At 40.4% G+C, this 13,184-nt stretch overlaps 1 protein-coding gene across 1 annotated transcript; it reads left to right on the plus strand.

Annotated features, from left to right (window-relative positions):
- The first annotated feature begins 629 nt into the window (after positions 1 to 629).
- Positions 630 to 12,162, plus strand: LOC133504065 (ankyrin repeat and MYND domain-containing protein 1-like). Its single transcript, XM_061826238.1, is given in 18 exon segments — positions 630 to 824; positions 1,020 to 1,166; positions 1,236 to 1,430; positions 1,584 to 1,631; positions 3,291 to 3,532; positions 3,625 to 3,841; positions 3,990 to 4,148; positions 6,186 to 6,278; positions 6,430 to 6,605; positions 6,683 to 6,854; positions 6,974 to 7,124; positions 7,127 to 7,284; positions 8,171 to 8,278; positions 8,564 to 8,686; positions 8,962 to 9,063; positions 11,180 to 11,345; positions 11,427 to 11,469; positions 11,537 to 12,162. Coding segments are annotated over 18 exon segments (2,655 nt in total). The 3' UTR covers positions 11,697 to 12,162.
- Positions 12,163 to 13,184: the final 1,022 nt, after the last annotated feature.

Here is a 13,184-nt window from a genome sequence, read left to right on the forward strand (position 1 = left end):
ACAGCAAACGGAAGGACAAAAAAAAGTTTTTAATCGATGGTGATTTGTTTCACATTTGTGACCCAGAGATTTCTGGACGGTCCCTTACAAGCGAAATGTAAAACCAAGCGGTGTATACATTTGCGGTCAAAACAAATGAATACTTCCGAAATCGTCCTCCACATACTATACATGTCTGAAAATGTAGTTATAGTCCGAGTGTGATAACTCAATATCAGGATAATCTGAAACATTTCCCTCGCTTTCCAGACAGTTTTATCAAATTTTGTACGTGGTAAATTACATTATATATATATATATATATATATATATATATATATATATATATATATATATATATATATAATAATAAAAGAAAATTTCAACGTTAAGGCATGAATGTTCATTTTGCAATACGTAAGTTTTTCATATGGATGATGACGTCATGTGATGTGGTCTCGTTTCTCATAAGCGTCACGCGAAAATTACATCATATTTCGGAAATGTTGAGGTAATTATTGCCACCAAATAACGTCAATGTTCTCAAGCACGATTTTAGAAAGGCGAATTGAGTGTTAATGCACCGTTGTCCTGATACCAACAAACCTCCGGTTTTTGGTTTGCTAATATTGAGTTGAGTTGCTGTTTAAATGTCAAGCCGCCATGACGTCAGGGCCGCCGGAAGTGTGGAGGAACCGCTAGTAGGGTGTCCGAGTGCAGGAGTTTGTGAGGAGAGACGACAGGGATTTGGTGTGCAGGAGTTTGTTGAGGGCTCCAAATATGAGGGAGAGTTTGTGGATGGCCTCAAACAAGGCAAGGGAAGGTACACATGGAGAAGCGGAGAGGTGAGGTGAAGTGAGGTGGAATGAAATACAGTATTCAAGGTTCTCATTAGGCTGCCCAGTCAGAATGTTCCAAAATTTTCACCTGGATGTGTTAATAGTACAAGGGTTATGTATGGGTTTTTTTTTTTTTTTTTTTTTTTTTCAAAAAGATATATCTGACCAAAACACTAACATCAATATTTCTGTGATGTGAAGTTCTATGAAGGCTCTTTCTACAAAGACTACAGGCATGGTGATGGAATGTACTGTTGGCCAACAGGCAACAAATTCTTTGGCAAGTTCTACCTTAATTGGAGAGAGGGATATGGAAAACATATTTTCCCTGATGGAGCCATATTTAAGGTAGGCTAAACTAAATGAAAGTGCATGACTTTGTAGTAATGGAAGCTAACAAACTACGTTCATTTTCAGGGTTTGTATTATGCTGACCAAAGGTTCGGTCCTGGTGTGCTTAGTGAGCCATCAGGATATCAAGATGTCGGAATTTGGCACGGGAAGCATCTGATACAAATGTGTAACTCTGTACAAGGCAGCTTCAGCCTGAAAAATTTTACAGAATATGCTGTCTACTTGGAGAAACCTACTACCTCACATTCTCGGAGTCAAGTAAGCAATTACAATACACAATTGTTCAGTAGAGCAAATCATGTATGTGCATTAATCTAATGGTAATAAAATATACCCAGGTTTAAGATGTTGTTAGAGTTACAACTATATATAAGTTGCATACATTGAAGTGTGTTATTTGCTTCTTACCAGACTCCCCAAACAGTTCTCTCTGATGGACTTGCCAGGACAGATTCAGGGGTTAAGTATTGTGATAAATAATTGCTATTTTTGCTTTTTAACCAATTTAAATAGTATTGTTTCATATGATTGAAAAGTTATGATAGAGATATTTATGATTTTGACTCCAAACACCATCTGTGAGTGGATTTGAAAGGAAACAACACATATGATCTCTATGTGAAGAGTTTGTTTTCAAAACGAGACATAGGCATTTTTTTCAGATTTACGAAACTCGCGCCAAAATTATCCAGCTCCGAATGGATAATTTTGGCGCGAGTTTCGTAAATCTGAAAAAAATGCCTATGTCTCGTTTTGAAAACAAACTCTTCATGTGGACTTTCTGCTTTCAGATGTTTCATAAAAATGTAACTATCTTGTGCATACGCCCTGTCAGGACTGCCTCAATTATCACGACCACAAAAGTATTTGGAAAGTTGACTCACAACAAGATATTTGTTCAGGTGTTGTCCATTCTTTTCCAAAGATAAATAAAGCAGATAAAAGCCTGGGACTGAGCTGGGTAATCAAAAATGTTTAAAGGAGTGGTTCTCAACCAGTCTGCCGGGGCACATGAGTTTGCCATGAGCACTATTCTTTGTAATGGTTGATTTGGATGTAAATACTGTACCCTCAAACGAAAGCTGAAAGTCTGCAGTTACACGACATTTTGTGCATTTCATTCTAAAACCATTTCGATGGTGTTGAGAGCCAAAATTGAAGACATTTCTGTTGGTGACCCAATATTTATGGACCTGACTGTATACTGAACATAAATATAAATGGAAAACTTGCTGTGTGTGTGTGTGTGTGTGTGTGTGTGTGTGCACACAAAGGCTTATTTCTGTCAGATATTGTCTGTCTGTGATTGTGTCTCTCTGGCGGCCCACAAGAAAAGGCCATTCGAAAATGTGAAATATTATCATGCAACCCAATGGCACAAATGTCGCAAGTTTCAACAAAGTTATTTCAGAGAAGTAGTCAGTCTTGCACATCCAACCAGCCTCACAACCGCATTCCAAGGGTAACCACCCGAGTCCGGCATCATCTCCTCCAATAGCTTCAGAAAGCAGACACCCAGAGATCTGCCTTAACAATCAGTTTGCAACATTAACAATGTCTGCACAAACTTCCAGAAACTGTTTTAGGGAATCTCTTCTGCAATGCTTGTCATCCTCATCAGGATTTCAATCTGACTGTAGTTATTCAAAATCCTCGCAGTCTGGCATTGCAGAATGTAGAGAGGTGTTCTCTTTACTGATGAAACCGTTTTTTTACTGTCTGGCTCACAGTGGCGATGAGACCATGGTTTTGAGGAGGCGCCTGGGCATTTTACTGATAGCATTTTGAATGCGAAGAGATGCACTATTGTGCCATCCATCCACAACTATCACCTCATGTTGCAGAGTGATAATGCACAGCCCCATGTTGCAAGAATCTGTGCACAATTCCTGGAAGCTGAACATCCCACTTCTTCTATGGCAAACAGATTCACAAGACAGCTGTGTGAATATTTAAGGGAAATGGGCCTTTTCTGTACGTGTCTTTGACTTCAGCTCATGGAAAATAGAAGCAAAAACTAAAGTGTTGCATTTATTTGTTTGTTTGTTTGTCTATTTATTTATTTACTTATTTATTTATTTTGTCCGATTTAATTGGTAAACTTACATTGCTGTTTAGGTAGACACGGACGATGATTTGCTGCTCTTTGATGAAAACACAATTCTCCCTTCTGGCATTGAAAATTATTCCACTGATGGTGACCACCTACCATTGCCCCCGCATGTTAGGAAAGATTTCGACCACCATTTTTTTGGCCCGTTATGGGAACCTGATTCTCACCCATATGAAGGCTACAAACGAGACCCGCTCTCCACACTCCCTTCAACAGACAAAATGTTGGCCCACATTCACAAACACAGGTTATGTATCATTTAAAATATAGTACAAAGTAGGCACTAAGTGTGAAAAATTTGCATGAAAAGACTTTTTCTTTTGTATTTCTTTGTCTCAGACAGCAAGCTGAAAAATTGGACTGGGATGTTGCGAAAGTTCTTTCCTATAAAAGGGACAATTTTGGACCTAAAGGACCTTTGGAAATCGCATCAGAGCTACTAATCCATCAAGCTTCCATTGGAGAACGACAGGCTGTTTTGCAGATTCTACTGGATGGCCTTGTTCACCCCGATGTAGCAGATTCTCAAGGACACACTGCATTGATTGCTGCCACGGTAAAACTTCTTATCTCATTGTCATCGTACCATGTTATCATTTTACCCAATGTTTGATTTTTTTTAATTAGTTGCTTATAACCTGCCCTTTTTGATTGTGCTTTCTATTCAAGTGTTTCATGATATTTTCTTTTGTTCTCCCCCTCAGATAAACTGTCACAATGATGTGATCCAGCTCTTACTGGATATGGGGGCTAGTATTGATAGGCTGAATTTTGAGGGAATGTCTTCATTGTCAGTGTGCCATGTCCTTTACTATCCTATCCAGTGTTTGTACACGTTTTCTGGACCTCCAGCCAAAACACAGGTAACAGTTGATTGTTTGTAACACAGGTGTCAAACTCATGGTCCAGGGGGCAGATCCGGCCCGCCACATTATTTCATGTGGCCCGCGAAGGCAATTCTAGTCTGTCAACTTCCATGAGTCTTGTGAAAATCTGAAATAAAATTTAAAATTGTCCCACCCCATAAATGATATTACAAGGATTTTTGTGTTACCAAGCATGAAAAGTTGAAAAAACCCTCATTTTCTGAATCCAACACTAGCCCATAAATCTTGTGTGTAATATTATGAGACCATTAAAAATTTTAATGGTCTCACAGACAAACCGGCCCTCTGAGGGAAACAGTAGCGACAATGTGGCCTGTGACAAAAATGTATTTGGCACCCCTGGTGTACACAGTGGATATTGTCGCTGGGTGGAAACTGCCGATGTTCAAATTTGGTCAATTCCATATTTTTTAGAATGTACATATTATCTATATTATTGGTCAATTCCTGTCTGGGTCTTTTTTTTTTTTTTTTTTTTTTAGAAATTATTAACCATATTAAAGCTTGGGTGATGCAATCTTAATGGTTCAACAAGCATGCTGTTTTTTTGCATGGGTGGGTGGTTGGAAAAGTGATTGTTTTGGAGATATGAAGCCACCCAACCTCAGTTTTTTAATGTAGAATTAATGAATTATCCATTGATGGCTCTCACCAGTCGATTAAATATTTTGTGCAGTAAGTTTGACTAACAGGTATCGTAGTCACAATTATTTCCAGGCACCACTGAATTTTGAAGTTCAGTCAGGTTTTAGTTGTTTGTATAGCTCTGAGTCAAAAGGGCTCCAGTTGAGAAAGATTGGTGGCATCCCTAAGTTTTAACACCCCAACTCGGCAAGGAAAAACGTTAAAAAAGAAAAAAATCAAAAAAAAAAAAAAAAAAACAAGAAACCTTGAGATAGTACAGAAGAAGGAATTTCCCTTCATGAAGACCAGAAAGGACTATCAAATGCATTTATACATACAGTATGTAAATTCTAATTGGAATAAATACATTAGAGTAATTAAGATTCAAGATGACAGATATTGATGAAATTGAAAGTATTCTGTAAACAATAAAAGTAGTAATTGGAAAAAAAAACTTGAAAAAAATGCATGTATCAGCAGGTTTAAGATACAGTTGTCATCATTCAAGAGCAGTATGAATGAATGAATTGTATTTATTTTTTATATATTAATATGTACTAACATGCAACATAACGATTTTTTTTTTTTTCCCTTTCCAGCATTTTCAATGGCCTTATTTTTAGGCGTTATTTGCCCTTGGTTGTAGAGCAAATGCCAGTTTCCAAAATGCCGAGACTATTACTTAAAAAACAGACATGAAAGGTGTAATCAAATAGAATTGAAGAGTTCAGATGCAAAAGCAGATACATCCATTTTTGTTGGTTCTGTAGATTCTTTGATTTATACATTATGTAAATTTACAGAAACGACAAAAATGGATGTATCTGCTTTTGCGTCTGAACTTGTCACAACCCATCGGTACCGGAGAGGACCCAAATGCAGGACTCCGGAGACGCAGAGGCAGTTTGGGAAAAGCTTTTATTCTTTCCAAGTTCGGGGATCAGGCAAACAGTCAACTAGAGCAGCGGAAACCAGGACGTCATGCGTCGAAGGCAGGTCAGCGAGCAAGCAGGGATCGGTACACCGAAGATCAGTCGGAGAGACCAGCAGTCTCAAGGGCGTCAAGCTTACAGGGTTGGTCAGAGGACAGGCGGAGGTCGGTTCACAAGGGTTCAGGATCAGGAAACGAGGAGGTGCGGGAACGAGGCATGGGTGGCAACGATCTGGAAAAGCCAGACCGTCCGCTTGGTCCTATATATACTGGGGTTGAGTATCAGCGATGAGGCGCAGGTGTGCGCCTCCTAATCAATGCAGGTGTGTAGGGGAACTGCACAGCCAGGCCTGCGACCGGCAGGACCATGACAGAACTCTTCAATTGTACTTGGGCAAAGCATTTTAAAAGATGTGCATTTTCTCTCTCCAATAATATTTCATCACAACTGCCCACAGGAAATCGCAGAAGAGCCCACTGATGAGTTAATTCCAGATGATGATAACAGAAGTAACCAGAAAAAAGTGCTACCGTCGGAGGGCACAATTCAGGTGATGATTGGTCTCATTATGTAGTGTGCAATTGAACAATACTGTAATTTCTCAAAATTGGTTGTGGTGCGCATAATTGTAGATCATGTTTTGGCTTAATTGAATAGGTTTTACCTCTTAAAATGTTTTTGGGGTGGGGTGTTTTCAACAGGACAGTGATATGGCCCCAGAACAATCCTTTTCTTCTTCCTGCTCATTGTATAGCTACAACATAGAAGTCTCAGAGGCAATCATGCAGGGTGCAGCAGAAGCTCTGAGTCGCACTGGGTTTCCTCAGCATTCTGATACTCAGGAGACTGTTCGCAAAATGGCTGCAAAAAAATTTATGTAAGTCAGATAGATTCCCCGTTTTCCCTTTTGCTCCATTTAGCTATGTAAATTGGATGACTTTTGTTTGTGACCAGGCATCGTTTTCGTCTGTCCACACTGAATTTGCTATTGGATCGGGGTGCAGACCCCAACGTTTGCAAAGTCCCCTTACCTGTCCTCTTTGTGGCCATTATGGCTGGAGACACAGGAACTGTCAGGAGACTTTTACTGAGTGGAGCTCACACGAGCATTTCTCTCTCACTTGAGGTAGCATTTCCTTTATTTTCAACGTTTTGCTTTATTTCATGTCCATTTTGTAACATCTTTGGCTTGAAACTCGACTCCACTCTTCTGCTAATGTTAACACAGAAATCCTTTCATTGTAGAGGAAAGGCCTTTATCCTCTACACGTGGCTGCAGAACTGCCAGGCCCAGAAAGTCCCAAAATCATAGAACTGTTGCTGCATGCTCTATCTGACCCAGATGCCCGAGCATGTGACCAGAATGAGATCTACGAACTCGATAAAGTGTGTATGTTGGTGTGGTTGTAGTTCAATTGCTAGACTCATTATTTCTGCTTATTTTGCAGGTTTCCATGATAATAAGGAGATCATGCAGGGTCCGGTGGAAGCCAAGTCCTGAAGAAGGAGGTCGAACAGCTCTGCACATGGTCTGCCAGAGAGAAACTGATCAATGTGTGAGGAAATACACTATGGCTACTATATGTCCGAGAATGAGGCCAGATGCATCATAATATAACAGTGCGGGCCGATTTCATATGATTTTTTTCTCCCACTATATAGATGTAATAATGTATTATGTAAGTCTACGTGCCTCTATTCTGGGTGACTTTTTGTTTGTTTTGAAAGACAAAACAACCAAATCAATCAAATCAAAAACCTTTATTGTCATTATATGCTGTGCATACAACAAAATGATGAGTAGAAGGCACGTACAGGCAAAGTTGTTAAAGCAGTTAACTGTCTCATAGAGAACATGGCACAGAAACCACTCACAAGGGGTATTGTTAATGAGCTAAGCAAAAAATCTGTCTTTGTTGACCCTGTTTTAAAGGACAAAGGGAGCACAACCATGTATATGATGAAGTACTTTGTTTTTAGTGTATTATTATTTTTTTTTTTTTTTAATCCTGTGTGTAAATGTTCTCATTGGTGTTATTTTGTGCCAAGAATTTATGTGGTGTATAAGGCACCGTATTGACAAGGAGAGACAGTAGCCTGATCAATTCTTGTCTTCTCTGAACTTATTTCTTAAGTAGCTTCACATGCTGATATAAGGGACCAGATTTAAGGGGTCATCTTGGTTTCAGTGAATGAGAACATTTTATCTCTTGTTATCGCCAAATATTCCGAATACAGTTTTGTTCATATGTTCAGGATTTTGGAGAAATTAAGGAGGGGTGAATTTAACATACAAGAGAAAAGAGACACTATCTGAACATAAAGGTTAAAATGTAAAACCAATTCCTGGAAATCTTAGAAGCTGGAAACCTTCGAATTTGTATCAGAACAGCTAAAAATGACCAACTGATTTAGATGTGTGTTGTGTTGCGTTTATTACAGAATGCCAGCAAGGCGGTGTCGCTCCTCCTCTCCCATAGAGCCAGAACAGATCTCCTCTGGAGCGGACATTCACCTCTTTCCTTAGCCATATCCAGTGGCAATGAAATGGTACATTTCTTGACACACATCACACAGACTGAAACTATTAAGGCATCATAGCGGAGCATGCACTATCACGTGCCACACTAAAAGAAGGTCTGGGTTCAAATATGGAGTTTATCTCCCATGTGCTTGTGTGCGATTACTGTATAGGGACCCAGGTTTCCTCCCACATTGAATGATAATCTTTAAAGTTGAATACAAGCCATAATAAATAAAATGTTCAATACGTATGCACTAATAATCGTGGTGCTGATGACGCTGTTCTGCTATTCTCTTGTTTTCCCTGTGTAGGCAGTGGAGGAGCTGTTAAAAGGGGGTGCAGATCCCAACATTCCCTTAGGGTTTGGAGTGGGCAATGCCCTTTGCGCCCTCAGTAACTTCAGCTACAACTTGGATGGAAAAAGAGTAAAACTGGTAACAGTACTTACCCACACGCTGGTTCTGATTTCCCCTGGGGAAAAGTACAGAATTAATATTGAATTCTTTTTTTGCAGTCCTTTTACTCAGTCCAGATTTAGAAAACCCCCAATGGTAGCCAAGTTATATTATATAATCCTTAGAGCGAAAAAAGGCAATCAAATACATTCATTTAATTTAAAAAAATGCACTTTTATTTAGATTTACAAGGTACATACATCAACTTTACTCACTTTTTTTTTAACTTTATCCTTGTTTTATGTATGGCATAGTTGGACATGTTAGAAAAGGCTGGTGCTGACATGTTGATGCCAGTTCAAGTCGGCGATATCAAAGGGACTGCAGTTGACTATGCACACTTCTCTTTCAACCAGGTAAGACAACTGTGTTTAAAACATTAAATGAACTGTAGTGAGTCTGTGTTGTGACACTTTTATAATAGTGCTCTTTCTGATGGTGGCACAGTGAGCATCTGTCTTACAATTCTGAAGAGTGGGGTTCAAATCCCAGTCTTACCTGTATGGCGTCTGCATGTTCTTCTAGTTTTCTACAAGTACTCCAGTTTCCCCCCCACATCCCAATACATGCATGCTATGTGGACTGAACACTGTCCATAGGTGTGAGCGCAAATGGTTGGTTGTTTATATGTGCCCTGCAGTGGCTGGTGACCAGTGCAGTCTATGCCGCCTCTTGCCCAAAGATAGCTGGGTTACTCTCCAGCACCCCCACGACCCAAGTGAGGATAAGCGGTGCAGAAAACGGATAGATAGATAGATAGATAGATAGATCTTTCTGATGTATTTTACAACCACTTGTGTGGAAATAATAAATCTTATTTCAGAACCTCGCACAATATATTTTTGTCAAACCTTGGACAGACTTTTTATTCAAAAGTATAGTGCGACCAAATAATACTGTGTAGTGAGCCCTTGCCCATTTGCAGGTCACTGTTCACATATTTTGGTCTCCACATTTTGTTTTTTTATTTACTGAATTTTCACAATTGTAGAGGTCTTACATTCCCTTCTAAATAGACATGGAGCTTTACAATATGGTGCACACTGAGTTCCAACATTTGCAAATGTTGTGACTTCTCCAAACAAGTACACCAAAACATACTACATGCACGCCAGTAATTGTTTTAATGTGTATGTAAGCTGCCATATGATGTTGCTCATGAGACAGTGAGGAACAATTGCATTTCACATCTGTAAGCAGAAGAAGCTTACAGCTGTCCCACACGCTGCCTGTGTAGGCAAGTCATTGCGGCACCATGGAGGTCCTTATTGCCACAAAACATGGTAGGATTATATAAATAACGGTTAAAGTGCATTTTTTATGTAAAATCTTTCCCGAGTCATTCTTTTGTTTTTCTTGTTTGCTAGTTATGCTATTCTGTTTGCTGTGGTGTGATAATTTTAGACAGACAGACAGTTTGTCCTAGTGGGGTTGCTGTAGTTTGGTGGGGTAGGCAACGCAAATCACGCAGGGACAGTTTGTCCTAGTGAGGTTGCCTTAGTTTAGCGTGGCAGTCGATATGCACAGGCGCAGAAGCATCGAACGCCGATCGGGTCGGAACAACTAATCATGGAAACGATTTTGACAAAGGTCGCTCAAAGAAAAAAAGATGAGTCGTATCAAAGTTTTCAACACGAATGGACAGCCTTTGTGGAGAGGGAGGATTCTGCTGTGTGTCTAAATTCACAGATGGGGAGTATGTCAAAGCATTTGAAGTTGATGTTGCCAATAAACATTGACAACTTTGCATAAAGACAAGATAATCAAACGGATAAAAGACATGCCTCTGTCGACAAGAACTGTTCACCATCATACCATCATGATGGCAAATCAAATTGAAATATGTTTACGATTAACGGATGGATGTCTCAATGACTGCATAAAGTTTAAACAGACTATAAAGCCATCAGCAAAACCATGCAGCACCAGAAGTCACATTAATGGTAAGGAGGACTTTTTTCATCATTGGTTAGTAACAATGTTACAGTACAATAAGTCTCAGTATTCTTTTAAATAACATTGTAACATAACAGTGTTGTTTAAAAGAATTCTCAGACTTATTGTTCTCAAAGTGCGCACATACACTTGTACTTAGTTTTTAAAATACTGTGTGGCTCTTTTGAAATTACGTTTTAAAATATTTGGCCTTTGTGGCTCTCTTAGTCGAAAAGGTTCCCGACCCCTAGTGTACAACATGGTCAGTACAATGTAAGCTTCTTGTTACAGATATGAAATGCATTTGTTCCTCAATACCTCATGATCCCCATCAAATGGTAGCTTACATAGATGCTGAAACGCATATTATGGTTGCAAAAATATGGTACATATCATACATAGGCATATTAATACTGCATCCATTATTTGTGGATTTTCTTTATTCGCAGGAGTGTAAAGAACATAAACCCCACGAATAACAGCGGAACACTGTATAAACCTGTAAGTGTACTAATATTGTGTAATACTGCTATCTAGGATTTGCGTATTGCCAACACACCCTTCCATACGCTCAACATGGAGGAGCGAGAAACATTCAAAGCACGCCGTCACCTGCTTAGCCTGATGGGAGATCTGCTTCGATACAAGGCTGTTAAAAGAGAGAAAGAGAATTTAGAGAGAGAAAAGCGCCATTTACAGAAGAGTGAGTGGATTATTTTTTTCTTCTAAATTACAGTTTGTGATACGATAAAATCCCACAGTGAAAGAGCTACTTTCCTCTTAGGTGAAGTTGCAAGTTCTTCTGACAACAAAGCTCCCGCACCAAGGTAACAAACACATAGATGTCATTAACTGACACTTTCCTTTAATCTCTAACTTTGAATCTTTTTCCAGGAAGCCATTTAAGTTCTGCTATCATTGTGGACGTTCTGCAGCTGTGACACTAACTGCTTGTACTCGCTGCCACAAGGTTCTTTACTGCTCAACGCATTGTAAACTCAAGGCATGGAACAAAGGACACAAGGAAGAGTGTGTCCGCGAGTGTCAGGAGTAGACTTTGTCCGGTTCCCTTTTAGAACGCGGGAGACCGTCCATCCGATCCAGCCCATCTGACAGTACTGGCCATGACTTGCATTCAAATTGCCTGTCAAATATGACAGTCCTGCAATATTCAGAACCTTGAGGCAGATCACTGGTGCAAGGGGCGCTCCTTTTTTAGAGACTACCTCAAAATTCCCAATCTCAGTGATGACATGCCCAACTTTATTCTTCCAGCACTTGTTTTTCTCTTGCATGAACTATCTGTCCATGGGGTGTACATAGGTGAGGTTTTGTAGGCCAAGTGTTTCCTGAAAAGTATACTTACTATTGCTCCAAAGGATTTGTGATGGCTACCACATCCACCATTGACCTGCAACCTTGAAGTCATGCGCTTTTGAACACCCTTAATGTACTAATGTTGTTTTTTTTTTTTATTATGGAATCTGTATTTTCATAAAAACAATAAAATAAAACTTGGGATTACACACAATATAAGATTTTAGTATTCACTTGTGTTCCATTCCATGTTGCATTTGGTGGGGCATGTGAGTGGTAATACCTGATTATAAAAAATAATTCTGAAGCTCTTTAATAGCAATTTTATCAGATAAAAATATTTGACAGTATTTTTCAGTAGCTCCTTTTTTATGATGTTTATTTCAAACAAAAAAAAATGGAAAGACCATGCTTGTCTGAAAAGCATTAGGAAGAAAGTATACTTAAGGACTGTGGAACAAAAAAAAAGCAGTTAAGAGTCTCACTGCATGCCAAAAAAAAAGTGAAATGGCAACTACTTGTTGGTGATACTATTCTGCATCCTGACTGCTATCAACATGCTCTTGAGCAAGGCACTGACTGTCACAGACAAGACACGACTCCGGAGGCGAGGAAGCAGTACAGAGGAAGCCCAAAGGCCGGCTCCCGACGGCCCAGGAGCATCAGGATGGGCCACGTGGAAGTCCCTGATGAGGGTGGGGTCCACAACGAAGAGGGAGGGGATCCAGGAGCGCTCCTCTGGACCATAACCCTCCCACTCTACCAAGTACTGGACCCCCCTGCCGCTGCGACGGGAAGACAGCAGCCGGCCCACCGTATACACCGGCCATGCGGGGAGGCGGGGGAGAGGGGGCTTGACCGGAGGAACCAGCGGTGACGGACGGATCGGGCGCAGTCTGCTCACGTGGAACATCGGGTGGACCCTCGTCAACCTGGGAAGCTTAAGTGACACGGCGACAGGGTTAACGATTTTGCTGACGGGGAATGGGCCAACGAACCTGGGAGCAAATTTGCGAGATTAAGTCTGCAGCAGAAGGTCTTTGGTGGAGAGCCACACTTGCTGTCCCACCTTGAGCGTCAGTGCCCCTCTCCTCTTACAGTCCACTGCAGACTTGTAGCATCCAGCGTGCTTCCTCCCAGGTCCGCTTACAGCGTTGTATTACCGCCACGACTGACAGCGCCGCGGAGTCTGGCCATTGAAGGGAACAGAGAGGGAGGATACCCG

This window comes from Syngnathoides biaculeatus, chromosome 7, assembly GCF_019802595.1.
Source record: "Syngnathoides biaculeatus isolate LvHL_M chromosome 7, ASM1980259v1, whole genome shotgun sequence".
Lineage (NCBI taxonomy): Eukaryota > Metazoa > Chordata > Actinopteri > Syngnathiformes > Syngnathidae > Syngnathoides > Syngnathoides biaculeatus.